Source organism: Peromyscus californicus, unplaced genomic scaffold (genome assembly GCF_007827085.1).
Source record: "Peromyscus californicus insignis strain IS unplaced genomic scaffold, ASM782708v3 Scaffold_5__1_contigs__length_169319896, whole genome shotgun sequence".
Lineage (NCBI taxonomy): Eukaryota > Metazoa > Chordata > Mammalia > Rodentia > Cricetidae > Peromyscus > Peromyscus californicus.
The window spans coordinates 20,388,603-20,415,388 of record NW_026294573.1 but is presented as its reverse complement, the minus strand read 5'-3'; the positions used below and the strand labels follow the sequence as shown (position 1 = coordinate 20,415,388).

At 53.8% G+C, this 26,786-nt stretch overlaps 1 protein-coding gene across 6 annotated transcripts; it reads left to right on the top strand.

The window, feature by feature from the left end:
* The first annotated feature begins 1,070 nt into the window (after positions 1–1,070).
* Ubxn11 (UBX domain protein 11) lies at positions 1,071–26,173 on the top strand. 6 transcript variants are annotated; one of them, XM_052715139.1, is made up of 15 exons: positions 1,071–1,189; positions 6,555–6,671; positions 8,017–8,045; positions 8,515–8,613; positions 11,586–11,686; positions 12,082–12,136; positions 12,491–12,570; positions 15,516–15,642; positions 22,726–22,940; positions 23,167–23,244; positions 24,179–24,299; positions 24,411–24,514; positions 25,560–25,633; positions 25,719–25,859; positions 25,940–26,173. In XM_052715139.1, exons 2-15 carry the CDS (start codon positions 6,601–6,603, stop codon positions 26,145–26,147), a joined length of 1,503 nt encoding a protein of 500 aa, XP_052571099.1. In that variant the 5' UTR covers positions 1,071–1,189; positions 6,555–6,600; the 3' UTR covers positions 26,148–26,173. The 6 variants fall into 6 exon arrangements, with proteins under 6 accessions (XP_052571099.1, XP_052571098.1, XP_052571101.1 ...); XM_052715138.1 differs by lacking the exon at positions 1,071–1,189 and having other exon boundaries at positions 6,557–6,671; positions 7,931–8,045; XM_052715140.1 differs by lacking the exon at positions 1,071–1,189 and having other exon boundaries at positions 6,631–6,671; positions 8,448–8,613.
* Positions 26,174–26,786: the final 613 nt, after the last annotated feature.

Here is a 26,786-nt window from a genome sequence, read left to right as displayed (position 1 = left end):
TTTGAGACAGGGTTTGACTGTGTATGTAGCCCTGGCTGTCTCACTCTGTAGACCAGGTTGGCCTTGATCTCACAGAGCTCTGCCTGCTTCTGTGCTGGTGCCCCAGCCAGCAGGGCTTCAACAGGGTACTCGACCACCCTAAGGACGGAATGTAGGGACAGGAGACACAAAGGAATACACCAAGTCAAGATTCTGATCAAGGTGCAACTTAATTTTTCTCCAGGAGGGTTTATATAGTTCCTGCATGGTGGGGGGAGCAAGAAGCTGTTATCTGCATAGGGTGGGGCAAGCTAACAGGATGTTTGTGTAGGATGTTTACAGGGTGAAAAGGTCAAGGGCTCTGACTCAATGTCCTGTTGCTAGGCAACCTGAGTGTAAGATGATCTAGTTCCCTGCCCTTTGGGGGGGGGGGGGGTTCTGTATTTTTCCACTAATTAGAGATTCTGTCCTTGTCCCTGACATGCTGGGATTAGAGATGTGTGCCACCACCGCCCGCTTTAGTAACTTATTTTGTGTGTGTGTATGGGTAGTGTCTGTGTGGACGTCAGAAGACTACCCCCAGAGTCGTTTCCTCCTGCCATGTGTGCCAGTGATCGAGCTCAGATCTTCAGGCTTGGCGGCAAGCGCCTTTACCCGCTGTCTAGCTGTGAGGCTCAGGGGAGTGGAAACTGTTTACAAACTGGGAGTGGGGTATGTTTCCCAATTCTTCCACATAGGAACTAGAATTAGAACTTTCCTTTAGGGCATCAGCTAGTCCATAAATTGGAGGAGAAACTCAGATTTAAATATTTATTAAGCACCCTGCATCAGTCCAATTCATCTTTGCGTGATCAGATGGAGACACAAAGGAAACGTTATTCTCCCAAGATTCATTTAGCCCAATATTGACAGTGTCGGGCGTCATACCTTCAGATCCAGAGACCTGAACTCAAATCTAGGCCTTAAGGAAGCTCTCTGACCTCTGACCTCGCAGAGCGATGCATTCTGGGATCTGAAGTATCCCGGAGCAGCTCCTCTTCACCGTGGGCCGGTAGTATTCGGCACAGTCGGCGGCACCCGCTTTCGTCGCCCGCTGGTTCGTCAGCCAGCCTCTCGGAGTTAGCCAATGAGAAGTGCTCGGGTCCTGGTCGCCTGGGAAACCGCGAGACAACAAGATGGCGGCGCCGCGGGAAGGCTCGCTGGGCCCGTGGTGAGTCTCGGCTCCAGGCCTTTCGGCCCCGCCAAGTCTTCCCGCAGGCCGGAGCCCTCGCCCCGACTCCGAGGACCCGAGGCCTGCGTGGCTCGCCTCAGGAGGGCAGTGGGGGACCCCGTGGGGACCCCGCTTTCTGTGTCGGCGCGTGGAGGCGGAGCAGACGGCGGGCTCCCGGGGCGGGGCTTGGGCGCGGTAGCTTCGTTCTGCCAGCGTGCCCTGCAAGGGGTTAGGAGGTCGGCGCGCAGCCGCCCAGAGCCCAAGTGTGTCGGAGGGATGAACGCCTAGGGCAGCGCTGAGTTCAGTCCTCAAGATGGAGAGGCATAGGACACGTTTGTAACCCTCACCGGAGGCGACAACCATACCTTTACAGCCTTCATCCGTTGTGGCGGGCTGAGGCAGGAGGACTGCGAGTATGAAACCCAATCTGGGTGACATAACGAGTCCCTGGCCAATTAGGGTGATTCAGCGAGACCTTGCCTTAAATTTAAAAAAATAAAGCAAGGCCAGGTGTGGTTGCACACGCCTTTTATCCCAGCACTCGGGAAGCAGAGGCAGGAGAGGATCTCTGGGTTTGGAGGCCAGCCTGGTCTACAGAATGAGACTGTCTCTAAAAAACAAAAACCAAACAAGTAACTAAACAAAAGAGAAGGCTGGGCCTGGTGGTCTGCAGGCCTGTCTACTCAGGAGGCTGGAACAGGAGGAACACATGTTCAAAGTCAGCCTGGACTTTAGAGTCAGTTCAAGGCCATCCTGGGCAAAGACTTTTCTTTTTCTTTATATATAATTTTATATGTATATGTGAGTGTCTGCATCTGTGTATGTGCAACACGTGCATGCTTGGTGTCAGAGGATAGAGGAAAGGCATCAGATTCCCTGGAACTAGAGTTACAGGAGGGTTGTGAGCTACCATGTGGTTGCTGGGAACCAAACCTAGGTTCTCTTTAAGAGCAGCAATTGCTCCTAACCTCTGAGCCATTTTCAAGCCCAAGACTTTATTTCATTTAAAAAAAAAAAAAAAGACCTAGATATAGCTCAGCAGTATACACTTGTATAGCATGTGTAAGACCCTAGGTTCACTCTCCCATCCTGAAAAAGTTAATTAATTAAAAACAAGTTTAGGGGATGAAGAGTTGGCTCAGAGGTTAAGAGCTCCGGCTGCCCTTCCAGAAGACCCAGGTTCAATTCCCAGCAACCACGTGGCAGCTCACAACTGTCTGTAACTCCAGTTCCAGGGGATCTGACACCCTCACACAGACACACATGCAGGGAAAACACCAGTGCAGATAAAATACAAATAAATAAATCATTAAAAATAAGTTCAAGGGGGCTGGAGAGATGGCTCAGAGGTTAAGAGCACTGGCTGTTCTTCCAGAGGTCCTGAGTTCAATTCCCAGCAACCACATGGTGGCTCACAACCATCTGAAATGAGATTTGGCACCCTCTTCTGGCCTGCAAGCATGCATGTAGGCAGAACACTGTATACATAATAAATAAATAAATCTTTAAAAAAAAAAAAAAAATAAGTTCAAGGGCTGGAGAGATGGCTCAGTGGTTAAGAGCACTGGCTGCTCTTCCAGAGGTCCTGAGTTCAATTCCCAGTACCCACATGGCAGCTAACAACTGTCTGTGACTCCAAGATCTGACACCTTCACACAGACATACATGCAGGCAAAACACCAATGTATATAAAAGAATAATAAATAAATTTACAAAAAGGGGGGGCTGAGGTTATTGCTCAGTGGTAGAGCACTTGTTAGCATTTCAACTCCAAGTCCAGAAACAGCAAGAACAAATTGTCTTTGGCCCAGGGGAAAAGGCACAGCCCTGCCCAGGACAAACTACTCCCCGACTGCTGAAGGCGTTACTGTATCCCCAGGGCCCAGGGCTCAAAGGACACCACCAGACTGAATGGGAGTAAAACTAAGAACGGGGCGGTAATAGCCCCAAAGAATCTCATCCAGAGGGTCCTGAGAGGCATGGGAAACAAGAACCCACTGTGAGAGACATTGCACAGTCTAATCTGAAGGGTTTCGTAGTTGACCAGATGAAGAAAGAATAAAAGGGAGAGAAAAACAATGGGATTGGAGATGAGGTCCTATAAATGAGGGGGAAGATGGAGGAGCTGATTTTGTGGCACATTGTTGAGTTTGGTTAGGGGAGTCTGCTTTTTCTATAACAATTTACAGATAACAATTTACCCAGTCTATACATCACCCTTCACTGTATAAATTCGAGTCATTTTAGTGCTCCATTTATAGGAACTGTCCAGAATGGGCAGATCTATTATAGCCATCTAGGGTTGGCTGGGAGAAGTGGGACGAACTGGAGGATAAATGAGGGTAAGCTATTAAAGTGTACAGGTTTTTTTTGTTCACTTTTCTTTGTTTTTTTTTTGAGACAAGTGTTTTTCTGTGCAATAGCCCTGGCTGTCCTGGAACTCTCTGGAGACCACAGACCAGGCTGGCCTTGAACTTACAGAGATCCGCCTGTCTCTACCTCTCTGCTGAGACTAACGGCATGCGCCACCACCGCCGCCCAGCCCTTCATTTGTTTTGTAGCTAGGACCCCTGACTGTCCTGTACTTGCTATGTAGCCAGTGCTAACCTTGAACTCAGCCTTCCCATTGCTGCATCACAGATGTGCACCACTACACTTGGCTTTACAGGGTCTTTTGGTGACTCATGTCTGTAATCTCAGCACCCAGGAGGCAGAGGCAGGAGGATCTCTGTGACTTTTAGGCCAGCCTGGATTATACAGTGAAATATTGTCTCAAAGTAGCAAGGGGCTAGGGAGACAGGTTAGTTGGTGAAGCGCTTGCTTTGCAGGCTTAGGGACCTGACTTTGATCTCTAGAACCTATTTTAAAACAACGGGGGTAGGGTTGGTAAGACGACTCCGTGGGTGAAGGCTTCTGCTGCCATGTCTGACCACCTGAATTCCATCCCCAGGATCCACGTGGTGAAAAGAGAAAACTGATTTCTTCAGGTTATCCGCTGACTTCCACATGCTCACTACAGTGTACATGTGCCCATACACACATACAGATAAAGAAACTAATAAATACATGTTGAAAACAAAACAAAACAACCCACACGTGGCACAGGTAGGCTCTTGTCATCCCAGTGCTGGCAGAGCGGAGGCAGGGGGATCTCTAGGGCTTGTTGCTTGCCACCTTAGATTGTTTGACAAGTTCCCGACTAGTGACAAGCCCGATCTATATGTTTAAAGAAAAAAAAGGTGTGGCGAGTGTCTGAGGACCGGCACTTGAGGTGGTCCTCAGAGCAGTCTCTACCACTGGTACTCGGGAGGCTGAAGCAGGTGAGCTCTCCGTGAGTTCTAGACCAACCAGGGCTACATCCTGAGACCGTGTCTTAATAAATCAATAAGAAAAGAAAGGAAATTCTAGAGATAAAACAGTGGTGGTTGCCAGCGGCCAAGGCTAGTGAGGAGGCAGAGTGTGACTCAGGCTGCAGGAGAAAAGCCCATGGGGATGGGAAAGGCTTGCATCGTGATGGTGGTGGTTAGACCCTCTCCGTGCAGTGATCAGAAGGCACCCAGCAGTACCCACAAACTACAGAGACAGCCAGTTCCTGCTCCTCAGGCTCTGTTGGGGTCATGGAAAACGATAACTACACAGGGAAGCTGGGGGGTGGTTCTATAGGCCTCTCGGAACTGTTCTCCTGTGAATCGCTGATAATTTCCAAATGAAAAGCTGAATGATAGCCAAAGAAGAAGTAGAAGGGAAACGGAGGGGTTAGCTTGGCCAGAGGAAGGGTCTGGTTCGGAGGAGGAGACCGTTCCAGAAGAGGAGGCTGGAGAGGTGGTTCAGCCTTCAAGCCTGGGCTCACCACCAAAAGTAGAGGAGTTTGGTTCCCAGGAGAGGAGGCTAGTGCCGAGCTCTGTGCTCAAGGCATGGCTCAGCTGTCTTCAGTGCAGGGATAACCGGTTAGGGGGGGATAAGCTGAGGAGGCAGACAGGGCCAGATCACCGTGGGAATTTTATTTTATTTTATTTATTTATTTATTTTTTTTAAGATAGCATCTCACTGCCGGGCGGTGGTGGCGCACGCCTTTAATCCCAGCACTCGGGAGGCAGAGCCAGGTGGATCTCTGTGAGTTCGAGGCCAGCCTGGACTACCAAGTGAGTTCCAGGAAAGGCGCAAAGCTACACAGAGAAACCCTGTCTCGAAAAACCAAAAAAAAAAAAAAAAAGATAGCATCTCACTATGTAACCCTGGCTGTCCTGGAACACACAGAGATCTGCCTCTCCAAGTGCTGGGATTAAAGGTATGCACCACCAAGCCCAGCTTTTGAGTTTTTCAAATTCAAGGGTGTAAGGAGCCCTTGGATAGGTTTGTTCAGGGGTGTGGCATGTCGTTGTTGCTTGTGGGCATCAATGAAAGAAGCCACTAAGGGCTGTCCTAGTTAGCTACACACATTATGAGGGAGCCCAGACCCACAGAGCAATGCAGGAATATGGTGAGGAGACTGGGTGGTGTGAGGGAACTCTGGTCCCAGGCCTCGGGAGAAGCTGCTTCTGAAGAAAGGGTGGGGCGTGAGTCCCAGACTCCAGAAAGAAGGTGAGAGAGAGAGAGAAAGAACGGAGTCAACATTTTCGCGTGTTAGCCCCGTGTGTGTGTGTGTGTGTGTGTGTGTGTGTGTGTGTGTGTGTGTCTGTGTGTGTGTGTGTGTGTGTGTGAATAACAATGGCCCCACACAGCCCGTTTAGCGGGCAGGTGCCTGCCTTTGAGCTTGGCACTGGGCAGAATGCTTCGGGACTTTGAGTCCCTGTGTCCACCCTCTACCCCCATCCCCCCACACTCCCCCCCCCCCCCCCCCCCCCCCCCCCCCCCCCCCCCCCGTCACCTGCCTGGTAGGTGCTGATACCATGCACATTATACAGAGGAGGAAATAAGGTTCCAGTCAACACTGTGGGCAGCAGAGCATGGGCAAGGGCCCAGGTGCTTGACCTCCATGGTACATGACTGTGTCTTCAATGAATCCCGCCTGTGGGTAGCCCACTCTGCCTCTGAGATGATGTGGGTGGCACCTGGGTCCTGGCAGGAGGACAAGACATACCTGGGCTTTATGCCAACCATCTCAGTGATGGATCCGTGAGAGTACCAGCCTCTTCTCTATGCCCACACTCCAAGCTTGGGGAAGTTGCAGGCCCTGCACCCCACCAGGCAAGGGTTTCCATGTTCAGAACAGAGAATCAGCTGCTCAGAGGAGCCAACAGATGTCAGGAACTTCAGCCCACATTGGAGGAGTGAAGCCCGCTTCTCTGGACAGTGCTCCCTCCTCCTGACCTGAAGCCCTGGGTCTCCCCTGTCCCCAAGAACTGACTTCCTTCTTTCCTCTCAGGAGTCCCTGACAGTCCCTCTCAGGAGCTAGCCTCAAGACTGGAGCTATGAGCTCACCTCTGGCCTCTCTTAGCAAGACACGGAAGGTGCCCTTAGAGTCGGAGCCTGTGAATCCTGGGTAAGGAGCCAGCTGGCCTCTAGGTCCTTGTGCCCCTGCCCTGTCTCCTCCTTGACCCGCCCCTCACCAGAGGAGAGGGACTCCTGGTGTCTAGGGGAATACAGGGAGCAGTTAGTGACTTTGTGTCCCCCTTCCTTCTCTTTATGCCTTCTGGGAACTCTGCTTTGTGCTGACCAAAGATTGGATGGTGCTTTCTGTAAGGCATGGCCCTGTGAGGGTGCTTGTCATTCACTGTTCGCGCACTAGCTCTGCAGACGTGTTGGGCCAGCCTCTGTGCTGGGCTTTTTTTTTTTTTTTTTTTTTTTTGGTTTTTCGAGACAGGGTTTCTCTGTGTAGCTTTGCGCCTTTCCTGGATCTCACTTGGTAGTCCAGGCTGGCCTCGAACTCACAGAGATCCGCCTGGCTCTGCCTCCCGAGTGCTGGGATTAAAGGCGTGCGCCACCACCGCCCGGCCTGTGCTGGGCTCTTAAATGCCAGTGCCTTAGGTCTTGTAGCAATCCTCTTGAACAACTTTTTCTTTCTTTCTCTCTTTCTTTCCTTCCTTCCTTCCTTCCTTCCTTCCTCCCTCTCTCTCTCTCTCTCTCTCTCTCTCTCTCTCTCTCTCTCTCTCTCTCTCTTTCTTCGTTGTTTTTTCTTTCTTTTTTTTTTGGTTTTTCAAGACAGGGTTTCTCTGTGTAGCTTTGCGCCTTTCCTGGAACTCGCTTTGTAGACCAGGCTGGCCTCGAACTCACAGAGATCTGCCTGCCTCTGCCTCCCGAGTGCTGGGATTAAAGGCATGCGCCACCACCGCCTGGCCATTGTTGTTTTTTCAAGACAGGGTTTCTCTGTGTAGCCCTGGCCATCCTAGAACTCACTCTGTAGACCAGGTTAGCCTTGAGCTCACAGAGATCTGCCTGCCTCTGCCCCCAAAGTGCTTGGATTAAAGGCATGCGCTACTGCACCTGGAGCAAAGCTTTTTCTACCTCCTGTTTCCTTGTTACTCTTCTAAACACACTTAGAGTCTTGCTTAGGCCAGGGTGGTCTAGAGAGGTTAAGCAGCAAGCCCAGGCCCACTGTACTTCAGAGAGGAGCGAGGGCCAGCCTCATGGGTGGAGAATCTTGCCATCTTCCCACCAAAACGGCCCTGCAGTGCCCCTCTGTCTGTCTCTGTCAGGAGCAGTTGAGCACTGTACAGTGTGTCCCTTGGCTCACCCTGGCTAAGGGTAGCTTGGTGGTGGGGTATCTGCAGGAGACAGAGGCTTAACCTCGATCTCTTTTAGCCTTGCATGGGGCCTGGAACCTTCCCTTGGTGGCATTCCAAGAGGCTTAATTTGTATTTGTTCCTTCTTCCTGCCTGGGTTCCCAGGAGGCGAGGGATAAGAGTCTACGGAGATGGTGAGTGTGTGCTTTGCCCCGTGCTCCTCTCCTCTCACTGACCTGACCGTACACCCTTGGGGGCCAGTCTATCTCTTTCCAGCTGGGCAGCTGGGGAAAAGAGCATGCTGAGGTCTTGTGAGACTGGCCATCTGGCCTGCTCCCTGACTCTTCAGCTCTCTACCCTTTGCTCAGAGGTCTGGGCCACTCCCTTGCCCTGCCCCTCAGCAGAGATGCCCGCACTATCATAGAACTCTTCAGCCTAATGTGAGTTGGTTATGGGTACCTCGAAACTATGGGAAGACCAGAGATGTGGACCTCGGCCTTTATCTTATAGCCTTCCCTCTCTGGAGCCCTGGCCTCATCACTGACCTGACTATACACCCTTGGGGGCCAGTATATAAGCTGTTTCGTCTTGGCCAGGGACCAGGGCCAGAGTGCTTTCTGGGTTGTGGCCCCAGAGCAGTGACCTGGGCGTTCCTGTCTGCAGAAGATGAAGTGGACATGCTGAATGATGGACAAGACTCGGAAGAAAAGATCTCCATCCCTTCCTGCTATGGTGGCATTGGTGCCCCTGTGGGTAGGCAAGGTGAGTGCAGAGGGCTAAAGGGCTGTGACTCCCCCTTGCTCATAGCAGCAGGAGAGGCTCTAGAGATGGGGTAAGGCCCTGTGAGCCATGGCTCCTACCCTGCCTGCTGGGTTGAGACACTGCTCCTACTTCTGGCTAGCTGCCCTGATGCCTGTATCCTCAAACCCATCCAGGACAGGATTAACCTGAAGCTACAGGTTGGGGAGCTGGCCAAGCCCCAGGCCAGGCTGTGCCTAGCAGCTCTCCAGTCTCCAGCAAGCATGATGTCTTCGGGTCTGCAGTTCAGGCTCAGAGACAGCGAAGGGTCTGAAGGGGAGCTCAGCCTCTAGCCATCAGCTTCTTCCTCAACACGGTCCAAATGGGCTGAGAGTTCCATAGCAGGCCTTTCGCCTGACTTTGTCTCTTCAGAGACCTGTATGGAGTTGCCTACAGTGGGGTGGGGTGGGGGAGATGGGCCAAACAGGGACGGGGAAGTTGTCAATGAGGCTAGAACTTTCCACTAGCTGTGACAGCTTAAGCAACTTTAGCATCTTGCCTCCTTGTCCCCTGGGGAAGGAGAGCAGTGGGCTGGGCATGTTATAAGGATCTGGTGAGACACTGGTTGGTGGGGGGTCCCAGCTATCATACAGGGTACTCAGAGCAGTGGCCACCATTCTGACGGGCAGCAGGAGGTGCCCTTAGACCAAACTCCCTCTGTTTGACATTGGCAGAGTCAAAGGAGAAGGAAAAGACAGGACTTGCCTAGCTCGAGTCCCATAGTGACTTAATCACAGACAGGGTCCCCTACACCTAGCTGGCGACAGTAGTGGTCATGCAGCTGCCACCTTCCTTCCTTAGAGGAACTGTACATCCTTTCTCCGCTTCTCCCTGCCACATCCAGCTGGTGTGTGTCCCCACCAAGGTCTCCAATAGGACCTTCCTCTCCTGCTCAGCAGCCACCTCCCCTGCCCCCATGGCCTCCTTTTCAGAGCAGCTCTGTGCTGGCCAGATTGTTGATGGCGCCTCCGTCCGTCCGTCCGTCCGTCCGCCGTTGCTCCTAGGGTCTTTCTTCTTGCCTGCTCTCTCGGTGCCCCCTTTCATCCCCCTTCCCATTGTGGACATTGCATTTGCCCAGACTCTCCCTTCATCCACACTGCTCCAGTGAGGCAGCCGTGCTCTGCATGCGGACAGCGCGAAAGTTTCCACTTGAGTGCCTTAAGATGCTTTTGGCTCCAAGGTCCAGAGAGCCCTCACTCAGTGGCACCTACACTAGGGAGATGTGTTATCCCTCGGGCCAAGAAGTCCTAAGGAGGCAACTCCAGGTAATTCAGGGACTAGAAATAACGGTAAGGTAGAGTTCAGGTTTCCCCATCTTTCTCCTGAACCATCCTGGGCATCCGGTGTGGTCTCATGACAGTGGCTGCAGTTCTTCCTTTCCATGTAGTTAGGGTAGTTAGTGTCTGTGGGATGAAGAGGGCTTGTGTTGTTGGTTTTTGTTTTTGAGAGGGTGAGGTTTGGGACAGTCTCATGTAGATTAGGTCGGCCTCAAACTCACTCTGTGGCCATGGGTGACCTTGAACTCCTGCTCCTCCTGTGTTGGGATAAAAGTGGCACATCACCAGCCTGGCTCCCAAGCTTTATTTTGAACATGTTCCAGTGTACAAGAAAGCTCAAGTAGGAGTACAGTGTCTCCCCTTTCATAGCAACTGAGATCTCGCATGGTCACCTTCCCTCTGCCTGTCCATAGAGAGACATACACGGGCATCTCTTGGATGAGCAAGTTAGAGGTGAATTGCCGAGGTCCTAACCTTCCTGTCCAGCTCCTTTAGTACTCCTGCATCTCCTAGTAATAAGGAAACACATACTCATAGTGTTATTGCTGCACCTCTGAGCATGACTGTTAATCCTCCTAACATCTATCTCTTTTACACTCCGGACTCCTCAGTAGTTCCAAATATCTCTTAGAATGGTTTTCCCCTGACCTGGGACCTGAGAGGCTTCAACAACCCTGCAGGATTATTTATGCCTGTTTAGATTCTTAAAACAGCGACATTAACTTTTTTTATTTTCTGTTTTGAAAAAGGATTTCACTGTGTGCCCCTGCTGTCCTAGAACTTACTGTGTAGACCAGGCTAGCCTTCAACTCACAGAGATCCCCTCCCTCTCTCTTCTGAGTGTTTGGGTGCTTATTAATTAATTAATTAATTTTGTGTGTGTGTGTGTGTGTGTGTGTTCCTGTGTTCACACACAAGGTTGAGTATGTATGTGTCAAAGAACACCTCATTCTTTTCCTTCTATCCTGTGGATCCTAGGAGTCCAGCTCAGGTCACCAAGCTTGATGGCAAGGAGATGACTGAGTATAAAAAAGTACTTGCTGTGAATGCAAGAGGCCCTGAGTTCAAGTCCCCAGCCTCCATATAAAGGCCTGTCATGGCCATGTATGCCTGTAACCCCACCATTAGAGGTCAGAGACAGGTGGACTGTGGGAGTTCTCTGGCCAGCCAGCCTACCCCAAACAGCAATCTTTAGGTTAAGCATTTGCCTAACATGCATATAGCCTTAGGTTCAACCACCCCCGCACCAAAAAAAAAAAAAAAAAAAAGAGGTAGAGATCAATAGAGGAAGACACCCACATCCTCCTTCGCCTGTGCATGTGTGTGCGTGGGAGTATGTAACTATGTATACACACACACACACACACACACACACACACACAGCTTAAGTGATGTGGCCTGTGTGTTGCACCACTGATGCACACTTGGAGCAAGTTGCTGCACCCCGCCCAGCTTTACAAAGTAGCCCACGGACTTCATGGCCCACTGTGAGGACTGCACGAGCTGCTCTGTGTGAAGAGCTTCATGCGCCCCTATCACAGACGTGTTAGCTGCTGTTGGTACTGCTGTTTCTGTTCTGGCGGCCCTCTCCCTTTCCGGCCCTTCCCATGTCAGTCTCAGCTCCAGGCCTGGGCACTAGAAACTTTGTCTACTTGGCAGTCCCTGTATTCCATGACTCGGAGATGATGACCTCCATGGCCAGGAAGCTGCGGGAGCTGGAGCAACAACTGAAGGCCCAGAGTGATGAGATACTGTCCAAGGTAGGACCTGAGGCAGGAGACAGGCAGGAAGGACTGTTGCTCGAATTGAATGGCCTGTTTTGATGGCAAGCGATGACCTGGGAATGATCCAGAGGGCAGAGAGCCTAATAGAATGTAGGCTGGGTAGTTAGCAGTCTGCTGAGCAGAGGTGGCGAGCTGGCCACTGGGTCCAAGACATGGGCTGTGCCTTTCTTCACTGGTGTGACTGTCTGAGAGGTGGGGCTTAGCTGAGACTCAGGAGCAGGGGCTATACCGGAGGTTGACAGGGGCAGGTTTACGCTCACACACATGCAAAAGGTGTGGCCTGTCCCATGGGAAGGGCTAAAGCTTACCTCATTACTAGCCTGTGGGGCTCTGGGACCCACCGGGACTCACCCTGAGTCTCACTGCTTCAGGACCAGAAGATCCTGGCCCTGGAGGAGTTGGTGCAGACCCTCCAGCAGAACCAGGGTAAGAAGACCTTGGTCAGGTACCTGCTCGGGTCCGTGGATTCTGGGAGCTTGGACAGTCGCTTTGGGAATCAAGGCTCCAAAGGCATCAGGCAGACCCATGGTGGGGTTCGCACAGCTGAGACCAGAGAGACAACAACCCTTTCCCCAGTGCCTTACACCCAGACTGCACTGTCCAGAGCATGGAGAGCCACACTCCAATGGAAGAAAGGATGGCTGGCTCTTAAAAGTCAGTTCAGGCACCCCCCACCCCCACCCCAGGGTTAGGAGAGAGGGCAGTTCTCAGAGGGTCCCCAGAAGACCTTAGGCCAAGCCCTAAGGTGGCAGAGGAACCGCTCACCCACTTCTTCCCCAGGAGGCAGCGCAGCCCTGCAGAGGCAAGAGGAGCTGGAGACACAGTGCATTCAGCTGCAGCGGCAGGTTGGCGAGATGGAGGTGAGAGGTCAAGGTCGCTGGAGTGGGTGGCCAGGCCGCTTTCCCGCTCTCCCCTGCCTGCAAGGATTTGCAGTCGAGCCCCTCGTCACCCTCCATGGGCCCTGCCTGTTTCCCTGCTCTGGGCTGACCCAGAGTTTAGAGCTAGGGCAGGTGTCTGCACCATGGCACACCATTCCTTTTGGGCTGACTCAAACTCTGAGCATGCCCCCGCTCTTACTCAATGTATCCCTAATTCTCCACTTGGTTCTATTCGGCACTGCGCCCTGTGGCTAGCCCTTCTCTCCTCACACCGCTCTGCTCTGACCTCTTCACCCTTCCCTGGTCTTTGATGGACCCTGGCCCACGCTGCTGTCTGCATGGACCATCTCCTCCCACCTTCTCCTGAGAGAAATTCTCACTCATTTCCTTGAAGCCCTTTCTGTCCTGTGACCAGGACAGGCTCTTCATCCTTTGCTTTCCTAGGGCCTCATCTCTTCCTCTGTGGGACTGGAAACGCTGAGGGGTGCACGGCTCACCCTGCACCTAGTGCTCGGTGGTCCCTGACAGTGGCCATCACTTCCAGTCACTTTGCTTCACTCAGAATTGCGGTCAAGCTGCAAGGCTTGAGTTGGAAGGCACTGGGCGCTCCGAAGGGTCCAGTACCCTTGCGTGCTCAGTGCCAGTGCCTCAGTCCTCTGCAGGCCCACTCCCAAGTCCTCTCTGGAATGTCTCTGTCTCCAAGCAGAAGGCCTTCCAAAGCCCCAGCCCATAATAGCAGAGGCACCATCCAGCCCCGTGCAGGCCTGTTCACATCTGGGCCTGTGGGTGACTGCTGTGCCTGAACTACCTTCTGGGAATGTGGCAGCCCGTGGGGCAAGGCCACAGCCTCCCAGCCCAGTGCACCCCTGGCCCCAGCCCCCTTCCATGTTTATTGATTCATTACTTCCTGTTTGACACCGTCAGCCATTAGGCTTGTGTTGTCTGTACAAAATGACAAGGTCCCCACATGCACGAGGCTGACAGTCTACAGAAGCAGAGAGATGTGACCAGACAGAAGGATGAGCGTGCAGGGGATAATGAATCGGGTGACAAGAGAGACACGTTGGGGAGGGACCCACTCAAGCGGATCTGGAAAGGGGGGTAGGACTTGGGAGGGTCTGGGCCAAGAGCTCGAAGGCTCTGCCTGTCGCGTGTCTGCCTGTGGTAGAGCTCGTAGAAGAGGGGGAACGAGAGCGGCCAGGCCAAAGGGGCCTCACTGTGGGCTCTGGAGGGAGAGTGTGTGTGTGTGTGTGTGTGTGTGTGTGTGTGTGTGTGTGTGTGTGCAAGTGGACGGGCCAGAAAGGAGAGTGTGGGCGCGCTGGAGGCTGGGACCCTCCCAGGTGTGTGGAGTAGAATGGTAAAGCAGCGGCCATGTGTGTGGAGGAGGGAAATGAGCTGTGTGGAACGACGGAATGGCAACAGCAGGAGTAGGAACTGAGCCGAAGGTTTCAGTAGACGCTGACAACACTCTGTGTGGGACGCATGGGGAGGAGAAGCCGTGGCGGCCTGGATCCGGAGGAGAGCATGAGATGGGTGCCGAGGGCGCTTGGGCTGTGTGGAGGTAGCACTGAAGCCTTTGCGGTGGGCAGTACCACAGAGGAGCGGGGCGTGGAGGTTGGTAGGTAGAGGGGTGCTGCTTGCTGGGGTGGGGAGAGCTCTGGGGCAGGGTGGGGTGCAGGACCATTGGCATGAGTGGATTTTGGTGCTCCTTGGACATCTGCATAGTTATGAGTGGGACTCAGGCTCAGAGGTGAGAGCCACACTGGGTGTGGATTTGGGTTCTGTCCTTCTTACGTAGGAGTGGACAAGAGCTCTAAAAGAGAGTGTGGTCAGGGTTGAGCACTGGAACCTTGTGGGTGTGTGGGGTAGAAATGGTAAAGAAGCAGCCCTACATGCAGTGAGGAAAACGAGCTGTGTTGAAAGGAGAGCGGTGGCCGCCCCCGACACAGGCCTGTGAGCTGTGGAGCAGCGAGCTGGCAGAGAAGGGGAGAGAGGAGAGAGGGGCACAAGTATAAACTGCTGTAGCCGGGCGCACGCCTTTAGTGCCAGCACCCGGGAGGCAGAGGCAGACAGAGCTCTGAGACCAGCCTGTCTGCAGAGTGAGTTTCAGGACAGCCAGGGCTACACAGAGACCCTGTCTGGAAACAGCACCCGCCCCCCAAACAAACAAACAAATAAATATAGGTGACTCCTCCTGGGCCGGGGAGAGGGTTCAGTTGGTGACGTGTTGGCTTTGCAAGAAAAGCAGCCTTTGTTCTGTCCCTGGAACCCAATAAGAAAAGAAAGAAAAAAGCCAGGAATGGTTTCATGGAGTAGTCATCCTAGAGCTGGAGAAACAGTCAGGTGGATCTCTGGGGCTCATTAGCCAGCCTTGGATTCAGGCAAGGCCCAGTCCACTGACTGAAAACCACCAAGATGGACAGTGCTTGAGGAAGAAGGCCCCCGGCTTGTCCTCTGGCCTCCACACACAAGTGCGTGTGTACTTATGCACCTGACATACCTGGAATCACAGATGTGAACACATGTACACACACAGTCGGCGTCAGGAAGAAGAGGGAGACTCACTCCTGCAGAGCAGATGTCCCTGCCACCTCCTCATACTTAGGCCAGGCCCACTGTCCCCAGAGCTGTGGTGGCCAGGGTTACCGAGTTCTTGAGTCATGGACTGTGTTAAGTAAGTACTTGGCATGATGGTCTTACTCAGCACAGTGAAACAGCTGCTGCCATGTCCCCCTCATAGAGAAGGAGCCTGCTGCTCCAGGGGGTCAAGAGCTTCAAGGGTCACTGCCCGGAAGTGGCCAGGGCCTCCAGCACATCCTTTGTCCAGGCCACTCTGGGCTGAGGACAGGCTGGGTTTGGACTGGTAATGCTCTTCATGGAAACTGGGCAGGTGGTGCCACACCACATCTCGCTCTTCTGCCCCACAGCGGTTCCTCAGTGACTATGGCTTGCAGTGGGTGGGTGAGCCCATGGACCAAGAGGACTCAGAGGAAAAGATAGACTCTGAAAATGATGAGTGGGACTGGATGAAGGCCAAGAAGTTCTGGAAGCCAGGTAGAGTTGAGCATCTGCTCTGGCCCCTTCCAGCAGCACCCCATGGCCTGCCACTCTTCCAGAGGCCCTTTGTCTCAAGCCCTGGCCTCCCAGCATTGGGGTGGGGGTGGGGGATGCTGAGTTACCCCACACCTTGTCCCTGACCCAGGGAAAGAAAAGCCAAGGTCTCCCTCCCTGGTCTCACCTCAGTCTACCTGCTCATTTGCCAAGGGCTACAGAACCCCAGACTTACTAGATATTTGGTGCTTTGTTGTGGCTTTTCAAGACAGGGTTTCTCTGTGTAACAGCCCTGGCTGTCCTGAAACTCGCTCTGTAGACCAGACTAGCTTTGAACTCAGAGATGCACCTGCCTCTGCCTCCTGAGTGCTGGGATTACAGGCGTGCAGTCTTACCACCCAAAGCCATTGTTTAACAAACAAACAAAACAAGACTCCCCCTGGCACAGTGGCACATAGCTGTAATCCCAGCACTTGGAAGGTTGGGTCAGGAAGATTGAGAGTTCAAGGCCAGCCTGGACTGTGTAGAGATTGTGTTTGGTTGGGGAGGTGGGGTGGCATGGGTCATAGAAGAGTAAGAGCAGGCCCTCTGACTAGAAGTTCCTGTCCAGTTTCCAGGGCTCAGCCTCCTCATAGGGTCCTGCTGCAGGTTCATGTGTGAGTCCGGACATGGAAATCTGCATTGCTAGGTACAGATTTTCATGGGGATTTTGGTGGTGTTAGAGCTGTTTCTGAAACGAGGCCCATTTTCTTCAGAGTGGAAAAGTTTCATCCTTAGGCTACAGAATCTAGCTCAGACCACCATTTCTACTCCACCACCTGTTCAGGGGTGGCTTGTGGCATGGGCCAGCCACTTCCTCTCCCTGAACCTCAAGGTCATCAACCAAGTGGGGCACACCTCTCACCCTCAGGGACTTACAAGAAACACATGAGTCAGATCTGGAACCCGTGCATGTCATGCTCTTTCCTAAGCTTTGACAGAAACAAGTGCCCTGGGACCCAAAGCATCACTCCCAAAGGGACTGTCTAGAAGACATAACTGTGTTGATGTCAGAAGTGTCTTTCTGGATAAAACCCCGGATTCTAGGGCTGAGGGAGTGGCTCAGTTGGTCGGGTGTTTGCCCACGGTGCATAAATCCCTGGGTTTCTTTCCCAGCACCTGGTAAGCCAGGCATGGCGATGCACACTTTCAGTCTCAACAGCCAGGAGGTGGAGACAGGAGGATCAGAGTTGAAGACTGTCCTCAGCTGTGTAGCAGTTCTGAGGACAGCATGGGCTACAAGAGACAAACGTGGGCCTGGACAGATGGCTGAGCGTTAAGATGCTTGCTGCTCTTTCAGAGGACCTGAGTTCAGTTCCCAGTACCCACAGTGGGCAGCTCCTAACCACCTGTGACTCCAGCTCCAGGGATCCAAACACGTTACAAGCATGGTCCTATCTTCTATGTGGGCCTGGGCTTCACCCTACTCCCCTTAAATCTCAAGACACAACACTCCCTTGTTTAAAGGATATTACAGCCCATTTTTATATCTTCTGCTGCTTTCTTATTATTTATTTTTGATACAGGACTTCACTGGGTAGCTCAGGCTGTCCTGGAACTCAGTCTTGGAACTTGCTATGTAGACCAGACTGACCTCAAACTCACAGAGATACTCCTGCTTCTGCCTCCAAGTGCTGGGATTAAAGGCGTGCACATACCACCATGCCCAGCTCTTTTACAACTTTCAAAGCATTTTGAACAAACAGCCTTGGCATGGGCCAAAGGGTATTTCATTTTATAGATGGGCAGACTAAGGTAGAGTGTCTGAAGACTACTGAATAGAGGAGGCTGAGAGCCCACTGGGCTGTGGCCCCAGTCATTTGATAGAAGATGAGGTGGTGCTGGTGTGGAGGACAAGAAGAGACAGAAGAGAGATTTGGGAGATGGGTCCTATGGCCTTTTGGACTGATGGAGGGGAGGAGTCGGAGATGGCCCTGGAACATGGCTGTGAGAAGATGTTGGGAACACTGTGGCCCCAGGCTATGGGAGGTCGTGTGAGGCCTTGCTAGGCAAGATCTATGGGTCAAACCAAAGCAGCCCAGGGCATGTGCCCTGATCACAGTTCTCTAGCACCAGAGTCCACAGCAGGTGGCTGTGGGTGCTGAGGATGATGAAGGCTGAGGTTTCCTAGCCTTGCCCCTGGTGCATATAGTAAGGGGGGGGGGTTCTGCTTCATGTGGCCCTCCCGTCCTGGAGAGCATCCTGGCCCCAAGGTGTCTTCTGCTTCCTCTAGGAGGGGGTCGGAGCAGATGGCTGGTCTCTGAACATGCCTTCTACTTGTTCCGTGTACCCTGACAACCTCCCCCAACAAGCATCGTCCCGTGTTCTGTTTAGTTGGTGCAGCTCCAAGTGTGGCTGTGAAGCCACGTGCTCCCCAGCTAAAGCGGCCTGTGGAGACCACCGTCATCTTCCGTCTTGGAGCCCCCCAGGCCCCAGAGCCCTCTGCGCTTTTCTCTGGTTTTTGCCTTTCAGTGTGGGAGGGGCCTCTAGTTCTGCCTGCCAGGGGAGGGAATGCTTTTCGTTTCTAGAAGCTTTTCCTCATTGGAACTCCCTCATGTCTCAGACTAGTCCAACTCTGTCCCTGGGGTCCTCTGCTGACAGTCCTGGCTTCTTGCTGCCTCATTTCTGGGCACCTATTTTGTTGGGTATTACTTTCATAGACTGCCAATGGGCAGGAGAGCCAGAGCATCAGTTTTGGGCCAAAGGGAGTGATTAGAATGTTCTAGATCTAGAACTTTTACCTTAGGAAGATTGCCAGTTTCTCCATGAAGGGGGCTCGTAGAGGGGAAGCCTGGAAGGGGCATGATCTGCATTTGGACCCACAGCCTCTCACCAGGATACAGACGTCACATTGGTCGCAGTGCCAAGCGCTTCAGGGACAGTCCTGCTCTGGTCACAACACACAACGGGTGTTGGCCTGGGGTCGAGCACAGCAGTAGGGTGGCACTCTCCACCTCCTCTTCTTCAAACTCCCACCCTTCATGCACACGGCCAGTCTGTCCCTTGCTAGGCCCCTAATCCACCCCTAGCCTTCCGCCCAAGCCCGAGTCTGGGTTGGTGCTTCTCACATCCCTGGGTCAAGAGGCCACTGGCAGCCTGTTTGATTTGCCCTTGGAGACATGCTTCTCCCTACACTGCTTCTGTCTCAAACCCTAGCCCCTTCAGCAGACACCCCACCCCCTAGACACCTGGGCGGCTACCGTACATGTGCCGGCATCTCATGGGAAGGCCTGTGCTGGAATGAGGGGTTTAAAGGCTCAGGCTAGGTGTTCTGGGGGCAGACAGCAGGACCCGAACCCACTGTCTGTCCACCGGTGATAGCAGCTGGGAGCTTGCAGCATAGTGCTGGGCGTACAGGCCAGAGGACGTGTGCCCGTGCAAGAAAGGCTGTGTTGCCTGGTGTATCTGGTACTGTCAGTCCATTGGGCCGGGGCAGCCCTAAGCTCATTGGCAGGGGTCAGGGGGAGGGCTGCGGGCATCAGGACAAGCGTGTCCTGGTTGCAGGTGTGCTCTAGAACCACCCAGAATCTCAGAGCATCTCTCTGCTTTGGCTCTTCTGAGGAGAAGAGAGCATCCAATAGGTGGCCAGACTGTGCTAACTATGGCTTTTCCCGATGTAGGAGGCTGTGGGTGTGGTGAGGGTGTCGGGAACTGGGGCCATGTGCCTGAGAGGTGGACCGTCTGCAGACCAAAGCAACAGCTTGTCCTTCCAGCAGGCCTTGGGGCCACCACTCATTCCCGCAGTGGTCCTGCTGTGGGCTCTGCAGGACACACACGGACTCCCATTGTCATTGTTTAGCACCCTAAGGCCTCTAGGGTGTGGGCCTGGAAGAGAGGACTCTGGGAGAGTGTTGACACCCTCAGAGCCTAACAGCCACTGCCCCAGACATACTGGCAGGCAGGTGTACAGGTGGACACATGGGTTAGCACATGCTTCTAGGGCATTTACCTGGGCCAGGCTAGGGTTCAGCGCTATATCCCATGTTCAAAGAGTGCCCAGAGTAGTCGGAAGGTAAATAATCACATACAAAATGACAAGAGTGTGACGGGCCAAGGGAATGGAACGGGTTCCGAGGCTGTAGGAACCAGGCAGGAGGCCCGAGGGTTCCTAACAAGGCTCTGGGAGGAGGTTGAGCCCAGAGTAAGTTGGGAGGGACGACAGCAGCCACCCTCCTAAGACATGGACAGTTACTGTCCTCATTGTACCCAAGAGGAAGCTGAGGATCAGAGAAGCTTGCTTGCCCCAGGCTGCAGCGCTCACAAGCAGCAGCCCTGCCAGGGTGGCCCTCCGGGGCCAGGGAAGTGGCAAGGGGAAAGAGGTTGTTGGGCTAGTACTTGGGAGGAAGAAGCAGGAGGGTCAGGAGTTCAAGGTCATCCTCAGTTTTATATAGTGTTGGTTACATGAGACCCAACCAAACTCCCAAAGTTACATGAAGCCTCAAAGATGATCCCAGCACCATGGCCCTTCCTAGAAAGAGCTCAGGGAGCTGTGTCCCAAGAGCTGACACTAAGCAGCTGCCAACTACATGGCCACTGAAAGCTGAATGAGTCACGTAGGCCCTGCAAGGCTTACGTGACCTGGAGCATGACACCCCACAAGGCCCAATTTCCTCATCTGTAAAATGGGAAGGGTAATACTCTCCTCTAAGAGTCAGTAATAGGTCCACTGACTTGCTCTCGTGGCCAGGTTAGGGTTCTTTGCTGCCCATTTCACAAAGGGGACACGTCCCTCCACTGGCTTAAGCCAGACCTGCGCTGCCTTGTGTGGGAGCGCCCACCACCTCTCCAAACGAAGGCTTCTGTTGAACTCTGTCAGGCCAGTGCTCACTGACACTGCCCTGTGCTGGCCACACTCCTCCTGTCTTACCCTCTGAGCACTTCTTCCTGCAGCTGTGAGTCCTCTCCCTGGGAGCCCTACCTCCCCCTCCTGTCCATTGCACTCAGTGGCAGCCCAGCCCACCCTACCTTACCTCCTCTGCCTTCTTCCTGCCCCAGGACAGGTTTCTTTTACTTTTCTAGGCAGAAGGTAGACCATTTCTCTCTCTCTCTCTCTCTCTCTCTCTGTCTCTCTCTGTCTCTCTCTGTCTCTCTCTCTCTCCTGAGACAGGGTTTCTCTGTGTAGCCCAGGCTGGCCTTGAACTCATAGAGAGTTCCGCCTGGTTCTGCCTCCCAAATGCTGGGATTAGAGGCTTGCGCCACCCCTGCCGCCACCACCACTGCTGCCACCACCACCACCACCTTGCCCCAGTCTTGGCTATACAGATGCTCTACAGCTGCTGATCTACAGCCCCCGCCTTCCAGGCCAGCCTTCTGAAGCAAACTTTTGCCCGTTTGCCATCAATATTTCTTAGCATTCCAGGGACTCCAGTCTGTCCCCTCGCCCCACTGCCCATCCCATGTCTGTCCTTGGCCCTGAGGTAGCTTTGGACAGCAGCATTTGGCTCCATTCTGTGGCAGACCCCACTTCCTAAACTGTAGAAGAGGTACTGGACTGGCCTTATGGGGGATTTTTTCCCCTTTTTTTAGGTTTCTCAATTTGTTCTTAAGCTAATTGTAAAGGAAACAATGTCATATCATTGTGGGGCAGGGGGTATAGAATGCTTGTTTCACACTCACGAGGCTGTGGGTTCAATTTCCAGCATCATGTAAACTGGGCTGCTGTGTATACAACAGGAAAGACTGGGCAAGCCCGGAGATGGGCAGTCATAGCCCTTCAGATAGTAGCCATTGCCAGAGAGAAGGGAAGGCTGACAGAGGACCCACGGCTCATCAGATGCAGAGACAACCGGAAACACAGCCCCCTGCACCTGGACTTCCACTTGGGGGGAGAGCAGTTGAATCCCCAGCACCCTGACCCACATCCTGCCGCAGCCCAGCTGTCCTGGTGAAAACAGCTTTTGAAAAGCCCACAGTCAGTTGGGTGCTGGAGGCTTACACTCTAGGGGCAGTTAACTGGGGGCCGGGGTCCCAGCCAGTGTTCCTCTTTCCCACTACCCTTTTCGGGCATTTTCGTGGCTGTCCTGGTCATTTCATCCACACCCTCTAGAACTGGGTACAGTCATATGTGCAGGAGTTTCCAGAGGAGTCAGAGCCTTCGCAGATTCTCAAGAGTGTGCGACCCAGAAATAGTTAGACCTGTCCAGCAGCTGTCCCAACATCCTAACAGCCACCTAGCCCTGCCCCTGCCCTCCCTCTCCTGATGATGCAATTGGGTCCTGAGTCCTCTAACTTGCCAGGTGGCCTGGGATGAGTCACTTTTGGTTTTTCTGATATTGTTTCCTCATGCATAGTGGAGATTAAACAGGCCCTGCCTCCCAGCCTTGGGTTGGTCTGAGGACCATTTGTACAAGGTAGAGCTGGTGACTAGCAATCGACCGTGGACAGTTCAGGATGTTCCAGGTCAGTCCTCACTTCCTTGGCACCTTATAGCCACCCTGGGAGGCCAACACTATTGGCATCCCATTCTAGCCCTGGGCATTGTGATAAGGCCACACAGGAAGAAGTACAGGGGCTGGGATTTGAACTCTGAAAGCTTTGATCCAGAGCTGGGAGGTTTGCCAACCCAGTGCCAGGCACAGGTCTAGTATCAAACTTTGCTTTTGCTTTTAATGCTGTGCACTTCTAAAAAGCTACTAAACTCTCTGGCCTCAGTTTCCCTCTGAGAATGGGAAGGAGTGTAACCCTTACAGCATTGGATCCCTAAGTGGAGGAAGTGGGATGATGGATAGTAAGTGTCCTGCTAGGTGTGATGACACTCATGTAATCCCAGCACTTGGGATGTGTAGGCAGGAGGATCAGAAGGAGTTCAAAGGGCATCCTCACTACATAGTTCAAGGCTACATGGACCAGGACTCAAATACAAAGTTCAAAGTGAGTATCCAATAAAAGATGGCTGCCGTTGTTATCTGGTTCAGATACCCTTTTCTTTCAGGTGGCCCCTTTAGGAACTGAGGCTTCTGCTCCGAGAGGGAGGGCCCCCCAGAAGCCAGAGCTGCCAGGGCACACAGCAGCTGCAGAGGCTCATAGGCATCTATTGTTTTTTGTCAGGAGATTCTTTGGCGCCCCCCGAGGTGGACTTTGACAGACTGCTGGCCAGTCTACAGGATCTGAGTGAGCTGGTCGTGGAGGGAGAGACCCAAGTGAAGCCAGTGCCTGGTGGGGCGCAGCTCCGTACCCTAGAGCCTATCCCTCTAAAGCTCTACCGGAATGGCATTATGATGTTTGACGGGCCCTTCCGGCCCTTCTATGATCCCTCCACACAGGTAGGATGGGGCTCTGGGGCCCATGCCTGCTCACCCCTGCTTGGAGATGGTGGAGCCAGCTCACTGCACTAGCTTGCCCTCCACAAAGTGCACAGGCCCGACCCCTCCAATCTTGGAGTTCCCAATATTTCCAGAGTATGATGCTTAGGGCTTGCCAACCAACAGGTAGCTGGTTTGGCGTAGCATGACATAGCCTGGCTACAGAGGCCTGTTCACTCTCCTGCAGCGCTGCCTCCGGGACATACTGGATGGCTTCTTTCCCTCAGAGCTCCAGCGGCTGTATCCTGATGGAGTCCCCTTTAAGGTAACCGGTGGCTCCCCAGCCCACCCCTTCCCTGTGCGACTTCGGAGAGAATGGGGATAGCTGACTCAGGGGTCGGCCATCCTACGAGGGAGTCATCCACTCGGGACGGTCAGGATGCCCTGCAGGAGGGTGAGGGAGCAGAGTGAGGAGGTTGTCATGGCAAGAGGGGTCATAGTTCTCTCAAGCTGAGAGGCAGACAGTGCCCCCTGCTGGCATCTTGAAGGTACAGCGTTGGCGGGACCACTGCTCTGACACCCTCCCCTGCATTCGGGGCATCTTGACACCGTGGGGTTCCTGAGGAATCTATAATGCACAGGGGGCCTAGTTTTCCCCAGAGGCTTCTGAAACCACGTGGTTGGGGTGGAAGGCAGGCGTGAGTTGCTAACACTGGAAAGAGGCGGTGCTGGCCGGGCTTCAAGGACAGGAGGTGAGCCCCTGGGTTGCCAGGGCTGAGTGCAATGAAGGTGGCCATCATGGGGACCAGGAGGCAGCAGGCTCAGAGGTGGATTAGCTCCACGGCAAGGCTGTGTGCCACCATGATCCAAAAAGTAGTGTGAGTCCTGACTCGTGGTTTTCGAGATTTCCAGAATCTTGGAACTAACTAACTGCCTTGACAGGGTAACTGGGGACCTGCGGGGAAGGAGTCTGCCCTGCAGACTAGACAAGAGCCGGGCTCTGCCCTGTCCCGACATTCACCCCTTGTGTGACCAGCTTCCAGTGTGTGTGTTGGGGGGGTGGGCGTCGGTACTAAGGCCTCAGCTAGGATGAGTAAGAGGGGTGTGTGCATGACGGGGCCCGAGGTGGTAGCAACACGAACTGTGGTTCTCTTGTATTAGACCATTGTGCTGGAGGCCTCTGGGCAAACGGGTGGGGGTCAGGTTTCAGGGCTGAGGAGTTGGGGGTCCCTGCTTCTGTGGCCCTTCTTTCCTGCCAGGTAAGCGACCTGCGCAATCAGGTCTTCCCAGAGGATGGGCTGGGCTCGTTCCCAGGTGAGGGTCGTGTGGTGGGCCGGCAGAAAATGCGCAAGAACTCGGACAGGTTGGAGGATACTTCAGGTAAGCCGGGCCCCAAGGCTGGCTGGGGAGCTGTGCAGAGCAAACTCCAGGTGGCCTCTACCAGCACTTCCTGTCCCTCCTGGGCCAAGGTTCCCAATGCCCTCCCTGCAGGCTCCAGGATGACTGCTGAGAAATTTCTGAACAGGCTTCCCAAGTGTGTAATCCGACAAGGCGAGGTGATTGACATCCGGGGCCCCATCAGGGACACCTTGCAGGTGAGGCCTGCCCTAATTACCCAGCTTTCTCCAGGGGACTTTATCACCAACCCTGGCTCAGCCTACAGTGTCTTGCCAGGAGGCTCAGGCCTATAGGTCCCAAGTAAAGGCCAGGATGGCAAGGACACCCTCAGAACTGTATCATGTTTCTGGAGCTGGTGAGGACTCTGTGCTTTACCCCACAGGGCAGCTGGGTTGCCTACAGCTGCGGGGTGGGGGGTATGAGCCCTAGTCCAGGGCATGGCCTTGAGCTTGGTGTGGAGGCTTCTTAATTGTCCTACAGGCCTTTCAGATGCTTCGAGTTCATTACCTTCTGTCTTCACTGGTTCTTCTTCCCAAGTGTCCACCCAAGAAAGGGGTGCCAAGTCTCGTGTCTCGGACTCGTCTTCTTTGCCCGAGTTGTCTTGTCCAGTGTGGCCCTCCCCTCGAGCTCCTCCGTGCAGCCCACCACTCCAGGCTGCAGAGTATCTCACACTCACTCCTTCCGTGCTGGCCTTCCCACCTGCTAGCCATGTGCCCCCAGCATTCTTCTCTGTTGGAACTGTCTGGGGATTCTTGGAGAAAGCCAAGGTCCTTAGCCAGCCCTGAACGTCCATTTTGTATCAGTGCCTCCCCCATCTCTTCCCCCTTCCTTCAGTCTGACTTGGTTCCTTGTTTCAAGAGCTGTAAACTGCTGGCAGGTTCCCACCATATCCTCTCCTTGCAGATTCCTGTTGGTCAGGATCTTTGTGTAGGGAGTGTCCCTGCCCTGTTTCCATTTCAGATGACTGCTACTCATCCTTCAGACTCAGGTGTCTTCCCTGAGCCCAGGCTAGCTTAGGTCCCCAAGCCTGGCCATCATCTGGTGGGCTTGTCTCCCACATTGGACTGGGAGAATGATGGCGTCGTGTCCCAGAGCCCCTTCCCTTTACACAGAACATCCCAGCTCTTTGGCTCACGGGTCTCATCCACCCCTGCTCAGGAATGCGCCAGTCCTCTCTAAGGGTGGAGGAAATGATGTAGGTGGGACCTAGAGCTCTGTCTACTTCCCCTGGCTGCCTTCCAGAACTGCTGCCCAATGCCTGCCCGGATCCAGGAGATCATAGTGGAGACACCTGCTTTGGCTTCTGAGCGGCAGAGGTGAGGGCTGGGCAGAGAGGTGAGAGCAGGGCAGAGAGGAAAGGACCTGGGAGCTGGGGCGCACTGAGGGCCTCTGGACCTGCAGGAGCCAGGAGTCCCCCGACATGCCAGTGCCTCCGCTCTCCATGCTGCGCATCAAGTCTGAGAATGGGGAGCAGGCCTTCCTGTTGATGATGCGGCCCGAGGACACTGTTGGTGACGTGCGCACCCTCTTAGCACAGGCCAGGTGGGTACGAGACAGGGCTGGGGGCTGCAGGGAGTCCCTGGCCCCATGGCCTCGCTTGATGCACTCTGATGGACACCCAGGGACATGGATGCGGCCACCTTTGAGATCTTCAGCACCTTTCCACCCACGGTCTACCAGGATGATGCCCTCACACTGCAGGCCGCAGGCCTGGTTCCCAATGCAACACTGCTGTTACGGCCCCCAAGAGCCCTGCTGTTGAACCCCAGCTTTGGTACTGGCTCTGGCTCTGGTTCCGGCTCCCACCGTGGCTCAGGCTCACTTCCCTGAATAAAGTGCCGCCCCTGACACCAGGAGCTCCACAAGGCTCTCTAGACAGGACTGGCTGGAGGGAAGGCTGGGCTAGGGAGGGGGCGGTACAGACACTCAGGCCTGTAACTGGAGCCTCAGCGGGTGTAGCCACGGGCTCTTTGTCCGCTAGGTTCCTCTTTCTCCCAAGTTGTGCTAAGTAGATCCTGTGGAGGTAGTGGCCAGCCCTAGCTGGGTTGACTGATATTCTCTGTCTCACCTGGGGCAGGGGAGCCTCAGTGGGGGTCAGGCCTCTGAAGACAGCCGGATGCATGTAAATCCACATGTTCATGCAGACACTTTTTCCATTCTGTGCACAAACCCACTGCCACAACCACCCCCATGCTCTCAATCTGATACAACTGCAGCTGTACACCTCCCATGGCACCCACACCGAATCAGTCTCCAACACAGGAGGCAGCCTAGGGCAGCCACCCACTGTCAGGCAGGCAGATCAACACCAGAACCTGCATGGGAAATTGAGGGTGACTCAGCTACCATGTCGAGAAACTGCATGTCAACCATGGTCATGTGCTGCGAGACACAGCCAAACACGTGCTCCACATGCACACACAGACTCAACACAGCTGTAACAACCAGGACCACCACTGCTGCCAAGCA